Raw genomic sequence first — 20,418 nt, 5'->3', positions numbered from 1 at the left:
GGCAAATTGCTCCTCTCATCATTAGCAACCAGCTAAGACAGAAAACAGACATGCAAGCCTGCAAACATCATTATAATGACACACTGGGACTGCCTTGGAACACATGTGGGGCTTTCATGAGCCCCTGCAGACTGACTCCAGGTCTGGGCTCCGGACTGATTTTCCCTTGCATGTGTTGCTGTTTAAATTCACATCCTATCCAGGGATCTGCGCTGTGTTGACCTAGCAATGGCGAGGCAGACTTACTTGTGCAGGCCACAGAGGGGGGGTCGGACAGGGCCCGGTAGTACCCGTCCTCACAGTCGCAGCGCCAGGAACCCTCGCGGTCGTTGAAGCTGTGCGCCGGGCAGCGAGAGCACTGCAGGTCCTGGGAGGTAGACTTGTAGAAACCTCGACCGCACGCTGGAGAGGGGGAAAGAAGGGAGGAGGTCAAGAGAGGACTAACAACTGAATCAGCAGCACCTCCTGCACACGGCTTTACTGTACCGTATGTTTCCTATGCTTTTTAACTGCCCATATTGATGTATTTTGAATAAATGTTAAAAGTCAAATGAATCCACTTTTAACCAAAAAAGCAGAGTTTAAATAAAATACTTATTTGAGTAGCTGAACTTGTTTCCTTCTCACACATACTCATGTCCCATTATTCATCTTGAAACCTTAGATTTGCCTCGACCCCAGAGGATAATATTAACCCCAGATAAAAAAATAAAAAATAAAAATGTACATCTGAATAGTAAATAAAAATGCACGCAATGGAAGAAGGATAAAAAATGATGATGTCAAAGCAAGAGGACAAAGACGACTCAATTGGAAACACCTTCTGAACACTTTGCCTTGACCCCAGCGGAAAATATGAACTGCAATTAAAACAATACATATTTGAATGTTTCCAAAAGAAAATGTAAAAAATACTATTCTTCCAATATTCCTTTGTTTTTTATAAGGATGCCTTACATTTAGTTATTACAAAATTGTTACCAAAATATGTGACGAGCAGTAGCAAAATAATCTGTAAAATAAATCAATTGAAGAAGAAACTCCACAGAGCAATAAACCCCAGTGTGTGTAAGCCAGTTCCACATCGTGTCATTACAGATCCCTGAATGTCTCCAGGTGATATTAGTCCTCTGCAAACACTGTCTCTGAACACAGTTCCCATCCTGAGGAGGGCATGACAGAACAAATGACTGCGTTCACATGAATCAGCAAGTATTCCCCCCCCCCCCCCCCCCTTCGGCAAGCAGACTGAGCCATGAAAAAGCTTCACAAATCTCAGGTTGAGGAATTCTCCTTGGATATATTACAACGACTTCAACAGGTAAAAAAAAGGTTATTTTTATTCTGATGAATGCTCGGGCAGGGAGGAGGTCCGACTTGTTTACGACAATCTGTGAGAGGAAACATTCTTCAGCACAGATAAGAGTTCATTTCCAGCACATGGGTCATTTCAACATTCTACCTTTGACCAACACGATAAACAAATCTCAAAGACTGATTACACCCAAATTATTCACCCACCCAACGATGAGTAACCACTCCCATGACAGCTAGTAATGACGAACACAGAATGTTAACGCAATAAAATACTGATTCATAGCATCCTCACTGTGAATCACAAGCATTTGTTGAGTTGACGCTTGAATACCGGTAAATAGTCAAATGTCTAAACTCGTTCTGGGTATTTTGGCCCGGGGCCCTGAAAAAACTGAAACGCGACTTTAATTAAACGTATTATGTCAACAAATGTCATTACAATTACATTTAATTAAAGTCAACGTGTCAGATTTTCAGGGAGGTGGACCGATCCTTAGTGAGTGCTGTGTGCTGAACAGAGCTCAGCCTGGTGGAGAATTGCAGAATCCAGGCCACATGATTCCTTCACTGATCTGAGAGAAATCTATACTTCTGTGAATAGCTCCGCATACAAACTATCAAATCATCAAAAGAAATGCATTTTTCATGAGCCACAGGAGGAAATGAGCAATGATTGTCATACTGGCTCTCCCCCCAAACAGATCTTGGTTGTGATTTCTTTAGTTCTCTTTCCAGGGAAATATATTGGCCACCACCTCCTGTGACAGGTCCGGAATGAGAAGGATGGAGGAATCGGAGTTTTCTTGTTTTACCACTTCCACAGCGGCGTGAGGGGGGGGGGGGGGGGGGCGGGGCTCGGGGTATCCCCATTTCAGAGACATGAAAGCCCTGTCACTCTCCATTTATCGCTCTGCCACAGCCTCGTGAAACAAGAACCTTTTTTTTTCAAGAGAAAAAAAAGACATGATTTTATCTCTAATCTCTCTTTACCTCTCAGAGCCGGTAATTGAAAACAGAGCCATGAGGAGATTGGAGCGGTGGGTCTTGAATGCTGACCGGGCAGAAGGTATAAACACAGTCCACAGTGCATGCTCATCATAATGTGCTTTTTACTGCGTGTTCACTTCTGAGGAGCATTGCGTAAACAGCTAAAGAAACCATGTGTAGGTGGAGGGTAAACACCCCCCATGTGGGTAAGGGGCCTGAAGGGCTTTCTGCAGCAGGTTAGAGAGAGGCTGGATCCCGCTTAAGAGCGTACTTTCTCCCACTCTGCAGGGCTGCTTAAACATTCTGATAAGCCAGCGTGTGTGTTTGCCTTTGGGTTTCTGAGAGCTCCTCTGCTGGGGGACCGCTGCTATCTCCCATCGAGACCCCCGCTCCGGGAGACAAGAGCAACCACAGCCCAGATTAAGATGAGCACCAGGCGGGGAGGGGGGGGGGCAGTCGAGAGTAGACTCAACTTCACCAGATAACTGAAATATATTACTACTTATCTCTTATGCTGTATGCAATACCCTAACTCAGGATACCAGCCGATACCGTGCAAATACATATCATTTATCACCAGCTAAAAAGCATTCAAAACACTAAGGAAAGCCACAGTGTTTTTAAACTTCAAGACAACTAAAATATCTTTGTTTCATGTGCCCTCCTCCTTTTATTAAATTGTGTTCGACATTTAAATCTAAAGTCAATCTTTGCTATTGTATTTGTCAGGGACCATGTACTAAATCATTACAATCACACTCTGGATGTTTGTTTCCAGATTCACTTACAAGCTAGTAAAGTAGCTATAGTATTTTCCCAGAGTCTCACCATAAAGGCATTTTCCTATTGTCATATCAAAATGCATTTACTTGAATCACTTGCAGTAAATGCCTCGGTACCAGCAGTAGATGTCTGCATACAGCTCATGGCATCAAACTGAAAGCAAAGAACTGAAAAGTGTTTAGCGTGACGGATACCTAATCTGTTTAACACAGGCAGTGTCAGAACTGGTGCTAATGTACCCGTCAGCTGTTTACCACCTGTCTGCTCGTCTGACTGATCGCCTTTCTTCTCCTTTGAGAATTTCTGTTGCCATGATCCCCATGCTAGGAAATGACTTGTGTTGGAAACTTGGAAAATAAAAGCCCGGTTTAAATAAAGTGGACTAGCCCTTTAACTCAAGCTCACAAACACAACACCGTTCATTTCCCATGCTTCTTATCCAGCTACAGATGGGCTGTTTACCAGTATGTCCGACTGTGTTTGGCACCCGGAAATGTTTACAGAAGCAACAAGGCGGCAAATGAGGCCTCAAAAATCCAATGCCTGTATGACACAGGGAGCTAAGTGCTTCTGCAGCTCCCCCCCCCCCCCCCCCCCCCCCCCCCCCCCCCCCCCACTGGCAGAGCATTGAGTGACAAGTACAAACACAGCAGTCCCAGCCCAGCATTTTCCAGCAGAGCGCTACACCCTGACTCGCTGCTAGGGACTTCCTGTTTCCTGCCCCCAGAGGCTGAGGAGACCCCTCAATCTGTGACACGGAGATGAGAAGATAGTGAGTGAGGGGTCCTTTGTCGGGTCTCCCCTCAGCAACACCTTGCAATTGTATACTCTAGAGTTTTCAAATGTATTCATTATTTTCTTCATATTGTGTATTATTTAGATCAAAGGTGTCCAAACTCTTTCACTGAGGGCCAGATACAGAACAACACACGAAGGGCTGGGCCCCTCACTAGAGGTGAGGTATGTTGCCTCACATGTTAGATTATAAGTTAGCAAAATCAATCAAATGTAAGTACAATATTCTTGATACTTGGATATGCTTTAAGAAAAATACCGCCTCCATCACAGCTCTCCAGAGGGTTTACTTTATGTTGCCACAGGAAGAGTTGCAGCTCATTCCTTAAAACAGAAGCCTCAGATTGATTATAATAAGGGGAAATAGGAAGGGTCTATTTCAAGCTGGTTATGCAAATAAGTTATTAGCTTTTTTTTAATCAACTAAGATTTGTATGATAATGTTTTCAAATTGAATTGACTGAATTATTTGAACATTAGGCCTATTAACACATGAATACTATGTTATATATTTGTACATATGTACTTGAGAAGTACAATAGAAGACAAGCACAAGTTCCATGTTTGGGCCATATTCCATTGCACTTTTAGAATTGGCCATTTCAAAATGGACAACGGGCTGCAGTTGGCCCCCGGGCCGTGGTTTGGACACCCCTGATTTTGTGATATAGTCTTTTCCACCGTCAGTTTGTATATATTTGCGGTTTCTATAATTATATTTGTATCTTATTATATCTTGTAAATATTTGTAACTTGTGTCATGCTTGACAACACTGCTGCCGAGACAAAAATAATTTCCCATTTTAGGATGAATAAAGTAGAATAAAGTATCTACTGTATCCATCATGTATCCATGTATCAATCTATCTTTCCTGCTGAGTGGAAATATCAGTTTATCTTGTGAGAGCTGAACAGAAGAGAGGCGGACACACACTGACACACACTGACACACAGACATGTTGGAACATTGTATAGAGCTCAGACTCTCTGCTGTTTCCACTGACTTCAAGTCCAACGTGTAATTACATTTGTAAGGATAGGTGTGTGAGAGTCACTTTGTAAAAAAGGGCCCATTTAAGTGGGGCTGGTCCTCTTCTGGCACAGAAAGGGAGACTAATAGTGTGTACTTGTTGACACGGCCCGATAAAAAGCTCGGCGGCAGACACAATAGACGTCTTATTTACGACACTGAGAAATTAGTCAGCCCGCAGAGAAGCTGAGGTTAAGCAGAGAGAGGGAAAAATACAAGTCTTACATTCCAGCCAGCTCCTCGGCAGGAGACAGAGCCAGCATCTGTAATTTCCTTCCAGCGGTCAGGCACTTTCATTCAGTGATGTGTGGGGGGGGCAAGCTGCAGTCTGCAATTTTTCGAGAGAGGAGGAGGAGGAGCCCGACTAAGAAGAGCTCCTCGGAGGAGTGGGATAGAGATAATCAAATGCTCCTGTGACTTTAGTGTCTAAATCACAGCACAAAATGGCCCGCAGAATAAAACAATGTCTCCTTATCTTATTCAGACACACATTTAAAAAAAAAGAAGGGGGAAACAGATTTCTGTATTCTTTAAGAATCTTAGTTTGTTTCTTTTCCCTCTGAGCTGCGCTTATTCACATTCTTGTCATTTCTCTCACGCGTTGGCAGTGTCATGACACTCGGGTTGAGGGGCAGAGGGAGGTGGGGGGGGGGGGGGCAATGACTCCTTATGCCACAGCCTGACACATCCCTTCCTGGCCAAAATAGAAAATAATGATTTCCCTTGTCTGGGGGGTGACACCCTGGCACTTAGTGTTTTCCCCCTCAGTTAATCTTGTGGCTCTGCTGGCAGATCGGATTTCAAATTCGCCCTTTCGGTTTTCTAAGTTGTTTTCTTGCTTTCTATGTACTTGCTCGGGTAGTCAAATGCCCTCCGGAATATGTTGTTGCCATCAAGAGTGAACAATTGTAAAGTTTGAATTTGACCAAACCAGACCAAGAATGCTGCGTCCGTTTTGTGTCAGATTCTGACCATTGGGTGTCTGTGTTTACAGGATTGCACTTGAGGTTTATGATCCATGTGTTTATAATGACAAATACAGACTTTGAGATCCTTGTGGCGAGAATAAAATATCATAAAAGTATGGTATCAGTGCCGACATCCTGTCTTGAAGAGAAACTGGAAACTGAACTTCCTTGCTTGCTTTAAAACCCACAAATCCAATCAAGGTTTCTTCCCTTATTACTCCTGAGCTCGGAGGACTCTAGCTGGTCCAAAAAGGGCTGCTGGGAGATTGAGTTTCTCCCCCGATCTGTCTCTAGATCACTGCAGACGGAGCTCAAAGTGAGCCACAGTGTGGGAATGTGGGAAAGTCCTAGAGTTTTCTGCAGACTCCCAGAGTCAAAATGAGAACGACACGTGAGGGCCTTTCTGTCTGAGCAGTCCCAGCATGATGAGTCCTGTCAGGGCCTCCCTCTCCTCCAGCTGCCCCCCCTCCCCGGCCTGATTATGTGTTGAATCCGCCGTGTGTCGGATGGATGGAAAGAATGCGTGTGGACGGGCTGCGGAGACCCGGGGAGAGCAGCCTGGAGATAGCACCCCATTAGAGTGATAAAAGAGGCAGAGGGAGGAGAGCAGCCGACAGGAGCAACATGCGGCCCCCCCGCTGATGAATGCCAGGTGGAGCGGGTCAAGCGTGATAAAGGAAACAGTTTATTTTCTTATTTCAAAAGAGCAGCATTGCTTTACGTAAAGCGCTTGCCATGGCCGCTGCCGATCCGATAGGGAAATGTCTTTATAAATATCAACTCTAAACACAGGCTGGTACGACGGGGGGGCTCTCACTGAGCTGTATAGAGTGTGTGTCCTCCCCTTGTCTCCTCTTCTGATTTCATGATGCTAACATCCGACGCTGAGCTGACCTCTGAGCATTCCCCTGAACAGGACTGTGTTTCGTGTGAAATGTTCCGATGTCTCAAACCGCTCTGCGCTCGGGACCTGAGAGATTTAGCTCTGATAGCAACATTGTACTTTCTTTGTTTCACAAATATTTTCTCTTTTTTTTCAGCTAAGCAATTCCCACGTGTGCTCGTGTGGTGTGAGCAAAAGCTGATCGGTGCGCCGTTACTTTAGAATTGTTTTGTTTTTTTATTTAACAAAAATAAGCTACACTTAGTTACAGATTTACTGTTTAGGAGTTTGTGCCACAAAATACGTCTAGGGCCTGTTGGTATCGTCCTCCATTATGGGTATCATAGTAAATGATGACACATTTATTTTCATTGTTTTAAATGCTGCATTACAGTAAAGTGGTGTTATTTTATAAACTTGCTCAACTGCTGTATTTTTTGCCAACACACTAGTATTTTTTTTTCATTGTGTAAATATTTTGTGAAAGCAATGGTCAACCTTTCAAAATCATCACAATATTGATACAGAGGTATTTGGTCATAAATAGTGTAATATATGATTTGTCTTCATAGCCCTAAATGGTTCTTATGTCAACATCTAGTTTTACGCCCTTCTTTTCAAGATGATCGCTTAAAGAGTATATGATCCCTTAATGCAAACATTTCACATATTAAGTGAAGAAAACTGCTAAATACCCAGCACGACCTGTGAGGATCAGAAGCCTTTTCTCCCTGAAACATGTCTGATTGTTTCTATTACACTGCAAGCCATTGTTAATACTGTCATAAACACTTTCTGTCAGCTATTTCAAAATGCCCTGTGTCTAGCTGGATGTTCAGACAGCCATGAAATGTTATTTAAAAAGCCAAATACTGCTTCAGTTTTACTTTCAGGGCATACGATTAGGACCATGACCGTCCGACTGTGGAGACGGATGTCAATATCTCACACTGAGCTTATTCCTGAAGCATTAATGCAGCCGGGGGTCAGTGTGTGTTGCTCTGATTAGATGTGACTTATGTTCGTTGCCTCAATAAATAGTAGGCCTTGGTGTGGACATTCATCAGGCTCTGCTTACTGGCATTTTATGCATGCTGAACTATGGCTGCATCTTGTTTATGGACTCCAGCCTGTGGTGCTTTCCTCTACAATGTAAGAGGCCGTACATCTTGTGAGTAATTTCACAGCCACGCAGGCAGGCAGGCGGGCTGGGATAAAGCCCGGCTGAGAGTATTTCTTCTTCTTGAAAGGACAGCTCAATTGATCTCGTCTTGCGGCTGATGTGTGGACTTTTGTAGCTGCAAAGGTTTTTGGAGAAATCAAGTGCACCTTGAAGGAAGACATGAGTTATTTAGTAAGCGTACTGCAGTGCTTGCTGACGTTTGGTTTATAGCTTTTCATCATCTAAACTGAATAACAATATTCTAATATTATGTTCAAGAACTATTGTGTGTTTTTCCTTATTCAAAGCCAGTTTCCAGTCTAATCACAGGACGCAGCATGTGTTTGTGGATCTGTATTTCCATTCTTCTTCCAGTCTTTTCTCCTCTTGACATGATAATCTCCCACCTATGAGAGGCAAGGCGCCTCTGCAGCTCAGGGAAACAGTGGCAGATCACACAAAGAAAAGGAAAAGAACTACAGGGATAGAGATTCACTGTCATCCCGTCCAAACAACTTCATTACGAACAGCATGGCTTCACAAGGGCTTTGAAAGTAGAAGGCAACATAGACCACCTCCACATAAGGCTATCAGATTAGAGGAACATAGGTTTAAGGGTTAAAGAATGTGATGTCATATTGTGCTGGTTCCTCCCTTCATCCCACATACTTGGAATGGCTGTCTGGCTGCTGCTACACTCCACACATTCAGACAACCAGCCCATTCATCCGAGGTACCTGTGCTTAGCGGGAGATAAGTAGCTTTCCATGAGAAACAAAGAGAAGATTAGCATTCCCTTACACGGTGTTGGAGGGCACGCTGCTCTGCCCTCTGAGCAGGGAGCAGTGAAGGAAGTGCCTCCTGGTTGTTCACAGCAAACATCAAAGCCAGACACTGATTAAGTTTTACTCAAATGTAAGCTAACGCTCATGCTAGCTGCTGAGCATAGCAAAGCCACTCAACAAAGTTTAAGCTAAGCTGGGACAATTTGGAATACAACTAATGAATGAACACACACAGCTTTATCAAGATGTATACTTTTTAAATCATGTTTTAATGCTTTGAAGACTACGAATGACTTTCATTCACCTCCATATTATTGGTCAGGAGGCAGACATCTCAAATAGTCATTTCAAAACTAAATCTGCCGGTGGAAATATGTATTTGTGGACACATTTAATGAAGAAAACCAAACTATAGGCCTACCATGTTTATTTTGAGTCCCCAATACACAATTCTGCCCCTGAAAATACTGACTTGAGAAACCATTGCATATGAATCTGCAGCTGGAAATAGTCCCCAACAAATGAAAAGCTAAAGCTAACAGGACCAGCTGTTTTAGGAAAATACTCTTCATTTAAGAAGAAAATAAACTACTCCTCGTCTTTTTTAGATCTAAGTAGTGAGGACTCAGTAGTAGTCACAGACATGAACATCAGAGAGAAGTGAGTGACAGAATAATTTCAAGCTGCTCACACTTTCCTTCTGAGGATAAATATAAGACCTTCAAACAAAGGCAAACGTTTTGAGTGATGGAAATCAAATGATCTCACAAGGACAACTGCTTCAACTCGGTCGCTGCCGATGGCAATTAAGATAGCAAAAAACAAACTCAGACACCTGTTTCTCTTTCTGGTATACTGCATGGATTTGAAGGTAAAAAAATGATGGGTATTTCAAGATGTAACCCTTCACAGGACAGCGTTTAAAGCCTCTCACTGGGCCTGGAGCATTATCATGAGGGAAAAAAAGAAAGCGCTCTGCTCCTTTAAGCGATCATGTGGAGTGGGCTTTTTGAAATGGATTCCCAGTGACATGGAAAATGTCCTTTCCTAATCGCCTTTTGTTTAGTTCATTTAACTCACATGGAAACAGGAGAGAGGGCCTTCTGGCCGGCCGGGGGCTACCTTTACTGGGTGAGGTGGTCAGCTCTAAAAGGGGGGGGGGGTCTCTGCATTCAGGGGATGAAAGCAGGGTCCAAAGGTCTGACCAACCCAAAGCCCCCTGCAGCCCAAGCCAAATCGGCACTGAAAATGTCCCCAGTCAGCAGCTGAGTATTATCTCTGAATTGTGCCAATGCCTGCCAACCCTACTGACCCCGCCTCCAAATCCCCCGCCACCCCCCCCCCCCCCCCCCCGGTCCCAGTGCTGTGACAGAAAGGACTGAAACGATGTCAGACTAGCTGCTCGTCACTACTGCATCCACGTCCCCGTCCCCGTCCCCCCCCCCACACACACACACACACACACACACACACACACACACACACACACACACACACACACACACACACACACACACACACACACACACACACACACACACACACACACACACACACACACACACACACACACACACACACACACACACACACACACACACACACACACACACACACACACACACACACACACACACACACACACACACACACACACACACACACACACACACACACAAAGACACCGCCCTGGCTGGACTGCTCTGAAAGCGTTGGTTTATCCAAACGCAAAAAACAAATTACAATTAATATGCATAATAAGTATAATGCTATGCAGATATCACCACAACTAGTATCGCACTTCACAGATATTCCAGATACATAGAAATTAAACAAGTCATTTGGTTGGTCATTGTTGCTTTTTTCAGACATTTTACAGACTAAATTCATCAAAAAGCATAATAAATACATGGCAGGCGATTACATAATTAAAATAGTAATTAGATAAGTTGTTTATTATCCCACTGTGGTAATGCAAACATTTAATTCCACCTGTTTTGTCAAGCGGACTGCGTTTAAACAATTCTCTGGCAGCAACAGAGAGTTTCCTGCAATAGAGCCATCGTCGGCACATTTTAAATCCTAAGTCCTCCGCTCTGGATGTATGTGGGGAAAATGTGAAGTTATGTAATAAGTTATTGATTTTCCTCTTAAGGAAGATTGAAGTACAGAGCCGGAGGTCTGAAGCCTCCCAGAGGAGCAGCTCCACTGCATGGCCCTCAGACCCGGGGCCCCGTCACATATCACTTTCACCCTGATGCCACAGGGACACAACACAGAACACCAAAGACTTTGTCTCCTGACATGGAGCTCGGTTGTCTGATCACATCCATCTCTCTAGTCAGCAGGCAGCAAAAACTTCTGTGCCACAGTTTGGATAGCTAAAAAGGGCAAAAGCTTAGAATTGCAAAAGGTATGGATGCAAGGATCGATGGAGATGTCTGAACCTGTTAGTGCAAGTGGAGATGAGGGCACTGCACTGCGGGGGGGGGGGCTCCTTTGTCATGCAGGGAGAGGGGGCCGGAGAGGTGACTCTTCAGACGATCAGGGGTCAACTGCTGCGATCATCCATCTTCCGTCTTGACAGTGTCCTGTCAGCCGGGGCTCATGTTCCTAAACACAACAGGCAGGCCTCCATTGTGGCGCTGGGCTGCAGCCATGTGTAAATGAAGTTAATATTCACTGAGCTTATGCATGGCCACATACGGACCCCTGCGTCACCTTGGAAATAACGCGATCTGACTCAAAGTGGCAGGGGTCTCCCTGAAAGAACCTCTGAGCTGACCATGTGTCTTTGTGTGTTTGAGAATGACTGTTTGCTTGGATTCTGTCTATTCATGTGAGGCAGCGTAGGGCCTCACAGTTTGACGGGCAGGTCAGATTCCAAGACCTGGATACTGCTGAGTCATCACTCCCCTGTTCTTTGAAACAGCCTTAAATAATGGTCGGTGGGAATTTGTCTAAAATCCCACCATGTATTTTAAGAGAAATAACTGCACTGACACACACACACACACACACACACACACACACACACACACACACACACACACACTTTGAACACACTGGAACAACTGAAATGTTGACGTTTCAGTTTCTTCAGTGCATACTCCTGGAATCAGCCCAAGTTACTCTACCAAGCAGTATGGTATCTCTATATATTTAAATCCAGGGTAAACAGTTGAATAAACCATTGTCATTGTTTCCTTCAGCATATGACCTGCTGCAGTTCATATGAATGTAACTGAGAGACAAATATTTACCAAGCGAAACAACTTTTTGAATGAGCCTCCTGGTGAAAGTCTTTTGTAAAATGATCCATTTGTATTTAATTTGACATGTTGACATGTTGACATGTTGACATGTTGACATGTTGACATGTTGACAGGGACACCTGGTCTCTGCTGGAACCAGAACAAGCATCTGTATCCCCGGAAACAACCTCTTCTTGCTTTTAATTCACATTTTGAAGTGTATATCTAAAAAAGGGCAGTGGATATGGAAGTAAAAATAAATAAATACAGCTTGCCAAATCACGATTTCAAGCTACCTTTGGGGCAGTTGGTGCAGCAAGAAAATGAATGATACAAAAAAGATATACACTGTACTGAGCACTGAAACTAAAGATGTGGATGTTTGTTATAAACCTCATAATTCTGAACATCCAACTATTACTCAGATACCTCCTTAGAGTTCAAAACATGTTTTCTTTTCAAATGGGAATATTTTAGGTTGTTAATGCTACAATGCATTAAAAGATGGTTATGAACATTTGCGATGGGCCTCACTATTTGCAAACTTAACAATTCATTGATTTATCAATACTACAGCATAAACAACTAATGATGTTAAAACACTTTTTTTATTCCGTAAAATACCTATCACAAGATTGTTTCAAATGTTGGTTTTGTCTGAGCAACAGTCCAAAAAACTAAAACATATTCCATTAACAATCAAATAAAACAGAAAAAGGCGCAAATATTCATATCTAAGAAAGCTGATCCAGAGATTATTGCTATTTTACTTGATATATGACTTAAATGAATGTAATGTCCTCCCCAGGGTTTTGTCTAAGCCAGATAACAGGCATCACATTTTAAAGTGATGCCAGAAAACAACATTTCTGTTTATGTCAAAAATTGTATAAATATGTAAAAAATATGAAAATCATGTCATATCAGACAGCTTTGATTTACGGAGAATAAAGCCCTGGGCATTGGGAGGATGCTGCTCTTCACAGGAAGCATACTGAGCGGATGAGCTCCCATCCATCAACAATTTATCTCAATCTCGAGTGGTTGAGGTCCGTTTGGGTCTCTTGTGGATTCGGCTCACACCTGTCATTTGCATAATTAAGCTCTGGAGCAGTTGTAAAAGACATTTGGTGTATTAAATTCACACCTTATCAATCAGGCGAGCATCAAGATGTACGGGACCTCCTGTCTCCTGGCTTCCTGGGTTCATTTGAAATGCTAAGTGCAGTTGTTTCTCCAGGCTGGGAGCTGGGCCGGACTGCCTGGTGGCTCCTTACATGTTAGCTGCCGTGGTCGGACCCCAACAGCTCTGCTCCCCGGGGGCTAAATCATCAATCAGTCTCCGGCTAACTTCTGTCCGACTCACTGACAGTCAAGATGGATGGTTCCAGCGTCTACAGGATGCTGTATCCTCTCATTAATTATCTTGTTAGCATGCACAGATAGCAGCGCGATAGAGTTTTTCACCACACGGAGCCCTCTCCCTTTTTTAGTCCAGGGTCAACAGTTAATCATTTCTCAGCCACTCGTTATTTAGTACCACAATGATGTGATGTGTCAAAATCGGACAACATACATTCCCCGGGACTGAGCCAAACAAAGACGCCTATGTCCTCCCACAAGGGCCCTCTCTCTGTCCAACGACTCCGTGGCTCCATCTCAACCAGCAGCCAGCGCCGAACAAGACCAGCGGATGAATGGGGGCTATTTTCACAACATGCAAAATGAAGCCAACGCAGGCTGCGCCGACACTTCAACTGGCCTTTTTCAGCACCCATTACACTGAAACCAGTGAAGGCAGCAGGCGGAGAAGAAGAGTGACATTTACAGCCAGAGATTGCCACACAAAGAGTTAAAGAGAGACAGAGGGAGGGGGGCGTCGGAGTGAAAGACAAGGGGTCCCTCTTCGCTGACGGTGATGAATGAGTGGATCACAACACGTTTCAGAGGAGGCCTATGCACCCACAGAGGGGGCTCCTCAGATGACATGACTGACAGCTCAACTTGCTGTCTCCACCTGCACCCGCCCCCCGGCTGAATAACTTACACGGCGGCCATGTTGTAATGATAGCCTGCTGCAGACACTGTATTACGCATCAGCATGTTAGTGTGCGAGTCATGTCATTCAACAGAGTCTTAAACACTCTGCTGCCACGCCTATGCAACGCCCACGCAAAGCTACAGAAAATGTTTCAACACTTAACAGAAAAGAATGACTTGTTTTGGTGGCTAGTTAATAGTCTCAAAGATGGACTCAGAACCACTATTACTTTTTTCCAATCCTGAAACCCACAGACTGAAATGTATACCAATGAATGCATCAAATGTCGATTGGTGAGATTACGATGTTGTTCTTTGTATATTGCTCATAGAATTATTTTCATCGCATCTATCAGTACAAACAAAAAACAAAAATGTTGCTCTGTTATCCAAATGTATAAATGTAATTTCCCTGGTCCAGTTCGCCCATTTAAAACAGGTCTAAACACTTGAGCCTGTTTTTAATGAGTGAGTAATGGAGTGTCCTTGTGCTGAATGAGTTTGTATTAGCACGATTCTTATTGAATTTGTATCGTATTCATTCATAGTTGTTTACCTTTGAAAGTGTCTTTAAGCACCTGATACAGAGCATGACTCATGACCTAACATGTATTATTGTTATAATGATTATATTTTCAGACCACACTTTGTACAAACGAATGCGTTACCATCATACTGAACGCAGCCTCCCCGTAAGGCACCATTGTAGAGATGTTCTTTTACACCGCTAAGACAAGCTATTCCGAGGTCCAAATGCCAGTACTTCACATCTGTAACGGTCACAGCCACTTGGACTTATCGCTCTGCTCTCCAGCTGATAGAAATACTTAGGTGGTGTTCAGGGAAACTACTGAATGGACAAGTTAATGTCAGTGGAGCTGCTGGAAGAAGTGCTGATGGCGCACCGTGATGAACTACCCCTTAATACAAAGGCTTCTCATGCCTCAGTGGAGATAAAGCTTATAAAGGGGCAGTGTCAAGACTCAAGTTTGATCCATATACACATTAAGGAGCCTTCTTCCTCACATTTTACACAACCTGAGGGTAGGGTTATCGCACTGCTGTCTATTTCTAGGTATTGGTATTAGTTGAGACACGAACCGATTCATGAATAGAGACTCAGAACAGTCTATTCTGAGGGGTTTGCAGCACGATATGATATGGAAAGAAATCTAGAATGACTTTGAAAAGCCGGAGCTGTTGGTTGTTATGTCGCATCGCTCTCCCTGTGGAAATAAAACGCGGGCTTTCTTTCCAAAGGACACAACTGGATCTTACATCTATGCATATTCAAACAACAAGAACAATACAAAGGAGCTCCGATAGCCTGCTAACATTAGAGACACGGCACAATTTGAGGCAGGCGATGCTGCTCTAAATGACATGGCCTAATATATTTCATTAACACCCCACCCTCAGAGGGTCCCTAATGGGTGACAGAGTGGCATGAAAGCGTGTCGGCCAGAGACACTCATTTGTTCTTAGACACATTCCATTCCATTATTACTGGCTGCTACTCCTCATAAGCTGCTTAGATTGAGGTTGCCCCCAAAAAAAGCATTGGCTGACAAGCCAGGCCACTTAAGTTGTGTGACCTAAATCACCCCTTCTAATCCATAGCGATTTTTATCTTTCAAGTCAGGTGCCCACCGAAAATAATCCTCTGAGCATTCACTGTGACAGAACGCACTTTATTGTTAATTGTAGCAGCAGGACGGCACTACCACAAGGCGAGCGGAGCTGTGTGTGCCCTTCCTGTTAGGCTCCTTCATAAATACCCTGAGGCCTGAATGCCACAGTACCACGGCTATTTGTTTTCCCTCTCTGTCAGGGTCATTTGGCCAGATTAGAAAGATATTGAAAATCTGGCTGGACTTCCTCAGACCTGTGTATCTGCTCCAGATTGTCTTGGCTCGTTGCCAGAAGGAAAGGGGAAAGTATTGGAGCTGAAGGGCTAAACTAAATGTATTATTTAATCTCAGTCTAAACAGAATATAAAGAGAGTGGTAATCAATTAATACAGACTTTAATTATTTGTGTATTCGGCCTCAATCATTTATTTATATATTACTGCTGTTAAGTATACTGCTTTTATCCCATTTGCCAACACAGTTTATCGGCCGGTAATGCCTAAATTGTCATTTACCTCCTTTGCATAATCAAATCACAATATATCTGTTTCTTTTTTTTTCTTGGTACACCTTTTGCGGTGTAATCCAGGATGCCCCTCACTGATTTCAAAAGAATACATTAGAAAGGAGCAACTCTGTGAATGCTAATGAGTCATTCAAATATGTTTTAAGGTACTCACGTTCACATGCGTCTCCTTTCTGATGAAATCCAACTTTGCATATACATTTCCCAATTGGAACGAGCCATTCCCCTTCAGCGCTGCAGTGCATCTTGGGAGAGTTGTCGGCCTCCTCCTCAGCATCATTTACACAAATGCCCTCCACTTCCACCAGCGAGGAGAACTCCGACCCCGTCACGGTGTCCGGGAACATGGCCAGGTTCTCGATGATAGACCAACACTTCTTGTAATAAACTTTGACAGAGACCAGGGCGATGCACGCCCCTACATCCTGGAAGGCCAGGTAAAACCCCCGCCTGGACAGGGGGCCAATTATGCGCACTTCTGTATTCAGCTTCATCTTCCTCTCGCCCAGGTCACCCTGGGTAAAGCTTTCATCTGCGGCGATCGTGTCAATTTTCACATACTGGTTCTCCCGCAGGCCCCTGCCCACCTCCGAGTCTGTTTCCTTGTAATGCAGGTTGAATGTCTCCTTGCACGTGCCCACCACCCCGGGTAGGCTGTTACAATCCCTCAAGGTGAACTTCAGTTCCACAAAAATTCTCTGGGCAGTGCCCTTCTCTATCCAGTTAGTCCGAAGCCAGTTATTCTGATTGGGCTCCATGACCTTGCAAACCTGGTATGTGCGAATGGGAGTGTAGTTCTCATCGAGGCCGCTGATCTCTTCCCACTGAAACAAGAACACATGTGGAAGTGAGCACCTCCAATAGAGACCAACACAGTTTAGATGTAAAAGCAATAACACTGAGATGGACATCAAATGATTGGCAATGAATCTGGAGATGATGCCTCATTAGAGAATACGACAAAGGTACAAAAAATACATTTCAGAGATAAGCTTTTGCATTTATATCAACACAGCTTTAAAAACAGATTATGCTCAGTTTACGTTCTTCTGCTCACATTATTTATTTAAAGTTTCTCACAGCCTGCTTTTCATCAGACTGCAGCTTGGAAGCCGGTTGCTTAAGGCCTTTGTGCTCAGAATGTCAAAACCCTGTAGAGTTTAGTGACAGAAAGAGCCTCCTGAATTCTGCAAAGACTTCAGCTAGCACTGAGCCTTATGTATGTTTCATGCCCGGTCTAAATATTATTATTCCTATCACAGATGTGGGACATCAGAGAGAGCTGTAACATAGATATGGAGCACATCGTGATGGAGAATTTTAACAGACTTACCCCATTGGGAGGATAGGAGATCCACTCCAGTTCTGTCTGCTGTGCCTTGGAGTCCAGCAGAATCACTAGTGACAGGAAACCAGAGGCAGGTGGTTAAATCTCACCGGGGACAGGTATTACTGACCGGCCACACATCCATATCTATAGCGCAGTTAGCCGTGACCTTATTCCAAGCAACTAAAGCTAAAACATTCATATGCATTAGACACAGGGCCGTCCCTCCTTACATGAATATCAGGCAGACTGCGTGGGGCCTCATCTTGCGGAGGTATCCTCAACTGAGTCCAAAATGCGGCGCACCTATGCGTGTATGCGGCGCAATTAGTGTGGCGCGGTACGGTGTCGCCGCTGCGAGGCTCCACTACCACCCCCCCGTCGACGCTCGCGAAACAGAGGGCCTCATCATCTAACTTTGCGTGGGGCCTCAATTTGGCCAGGGACGGCCCTGAGACACTGCAGGGAACTTTCTGAGACAGACGGAGAAACTGACATGTGCATTTACAAGAAATAGAGACTAAAAGCAGAGGTGCATGTTGGCACATGTACGGAATAATAACGCGTATTATTTTTATTTTATTCTAACAAATATGCATTTATTGTGCGTTTATTAAAACTCGCTGTTTCATTGGAAGTTGTTCCATTAAGGTCAAAGCGGCTGCTGCTGTCATTCCGATGGAGCTTAAACTCAGGAGTGTTTCAGTTTAAAGCGGCCCTAAAACAGTTCACCACAGAACATGCGGCTTGTGTTCAGTTTAAATCTGTGGAGGAGATATTTTTTCCAATCAGCCTGTTTATGTTCCGGGCGCGTGAGAGAGCGCAAAGCGGCAGAACGGAGGCTCAGAAAAACCTGAAGTTGTTTTAAATGAGCAGAAAGCTCCACCATGAGAAGAGCCAGGATGCATCGCTGTGAAAAATAACATTATTATTTCTTATCTTTATTTTTGTATTATATGTGTACCTTTTTTTGCAAGGAGCTCCGCGAAACCCCGCATATAACCGCCGAGTATTTACCATTCATATCAGACATTACACCAGGACCGCGCTCGGTTATTACACAGTAGTTTTGGTGCCGGGAATAGCAATACTTGCCCTTTAATTTTACACAAAACATAATTTAACCTTACATAATGAAAAGTGCACATTTTCAGCCCTTTTGATATATTTGAATCCTCTTTTATTTGTGGGTGTTTTATAGCTGATCAATTTAAGGCAGATAACGGCTCCGCGTCAATGTGCCGTATTTTCCTGTAAAACTAGACTTAGAGACGAGGCCACTTTGGAGGATAATCCTCCGAAACTGCCTCCACACCGACAGCCCTCACATCCCTGGAGCTGCTGGGCCATCGATCCGCTGATATTGCCTGGTTTGTCATGATAGATTGTTAATCTATAACGAGCTGGCTAGTTATGGCTATAACGCAGTGGCGCTGGAGTAAAGTAGAACCGAAGCTCCTGCGTCTAATCCGAGCTCTACGGTGTTTCAGCTCCGTGCGTAAAACCCCCGAGAGGTCGCTGCCTAACAGCCGGGAGCAGAGCGCTGTCACCCCGCACACCGACCCCCTCCGACGGCTCTGGCTCTATCACACACCCGGCTGTTGAGTAACTAGCTTGTGATTTGAATTAAACAAATAAATACAAGGAGGCTTTCCGCGGAACCTTCTCCTAATTCTGCAGGATGTCTTCCGAATGTGAGTCCAAACTTTAAGAACTTACCTTCCTTCCCATTCTGTGCTTGTCCGCCGTCTACACAGCAGCATAAATGAAGGCAAAATGTAATCCACAGACACGGGATGGAGCTGGAAAGCATGGTGCAGCCGCGGATATCGGTGTAGACCGTAACTCTCTGTGCCACCGTCTCGCGTGCTTCCCATTGACGACACTAAACCGGCTCTATGTACAACAATCCGCTGGTCCCACTCAAATAGCGTCTGCTGCCGCGGGGCGGGGCCTGTGGCTCCGCTGCTGTCAGTCAGGAAGACAGGCGGAGGGGTTGGCCAATCACAGCGCACAGAAGGAAACGTCATGAATCCTGCGGGCCAATAGGCGCGCGGAGGGAGATGGGTTTTGGGGAATGCGCGGCGGAGGAAATGTTGTCACAACTCGGTTCAGATATTTTTGGTTTTCTGCAGGAAAAGGGCAAGGGATGCTCTGGCACAGTTGGACACACACAAACACAGACAGACACACACAGACATACACACACACACACACACACACACACACACGCGCACACACACACACACACACACACACACACACACACACACACACACACACACACACAAACACACTCACCAAAAAACGTAATCCTCAGAACTGGGTGTGTAGCTCCTCTGAAAAACAGCAGCTTCAGTCTTAATGTTTCAGAGTGTTTCATTTTCCTGTTGTGTCACCTTTCTGTGAGACTATATTACACAAAAACACTTTCACACTCATCACACACATTATTAACCTGTTCTGTTGTACATGGTGCATACATAAACACAGTTAAAGAAGATAATAGGAAGAAAAACAACCAAAAAACTATTTAAAAAAAAACTATTATACGTTTTATGAGTTACATAAAAGTAGAAAAGCAGTGGTGGAAAGAAAATATAGTTTACTTAAATATTGTACTTACACAAGTAAGTACAACAGCAGAGTAGACAGCGGGCACCGAAGGCCTAACCAGGAACATAGCTTTTAGATTTTGAGATTGTTAAACTATACACTACAGCTAAATATATACATCATCTCACAGTTTAGATGCATCCACTCTTAACCTAACTGAACCCAGTACTTTGACATCACTTCAAACAAACAAAGGGACAGACTTGAAAAACTTGAACTTGGATACATATAAGTACCAATGTTAGTATTCATTTTGTGGGACCTTCCTCAGATTTTTACTTGAGCAATGTAAGATAATTTTACCATTACAAATA

The 20,418-nt window shown here is 44.0% G+C and overlaps 1 protein-coding gene across 7 annotated transcripts in view; it reads right to left on the bottom strand.

Moving 5' to 3' along the window:
• The window catches only part of epha7 (eph receptor A7), a 77,895-nt gene extending 58,523 nt beyond the window's left edge, over window positions 1-19,372 (bottom strand). For all 7 annotated transcript variants that reach the window (XM_034150491.1, XM_034150495.1, XM_034150492.1 and 4 more), the window contains exons 1-4: window positions 19,208-19,372; window positions 17,495-17,559; window positions 16,316-16,985; window positions 247-402 (exon numbers count right to left, since the gene is read on the bottom strand). In XM_034150491.1, the coding sequence (XP_034006382.1) occupies window positions 247-402; window positions 16,316-16,985; window positions 17,495-17,559; window positions 19,208-19,301 (985 nt within the window). In that variant the 5' untranslated portion in view covers window positions 19,302-19,372. The remainder of the gene's footprint in view (window positions 1-246; window positions 403-16,315; window positions 16,986-17,494; window positions 17,560-19,207) is intronic.
• Window positions 19,373-20,418: the final 1,046 nt, after the last annotated feature.

The sequence above is a fragment of the Trematomus bernacchii genome, unplaced genomic scaffold, assembly GCF_902827165.1.
Source record: "Trematomus bernacchii unplaced genomic scaffold, fTreBer1.1, whole genome shotgun sequence".
Lineage (NCBI taxonomy): Eukaryota > Metazoa > Chordata > Actinopteri > Perciformes > Nototheniidae > Trematomus > Trematomus bernacchii.
The sequence above is the reverse complement of the archived record's forward strand: the minus strand, read 5'-3'. Positions and strand labels throughout refer to the sequence as shown.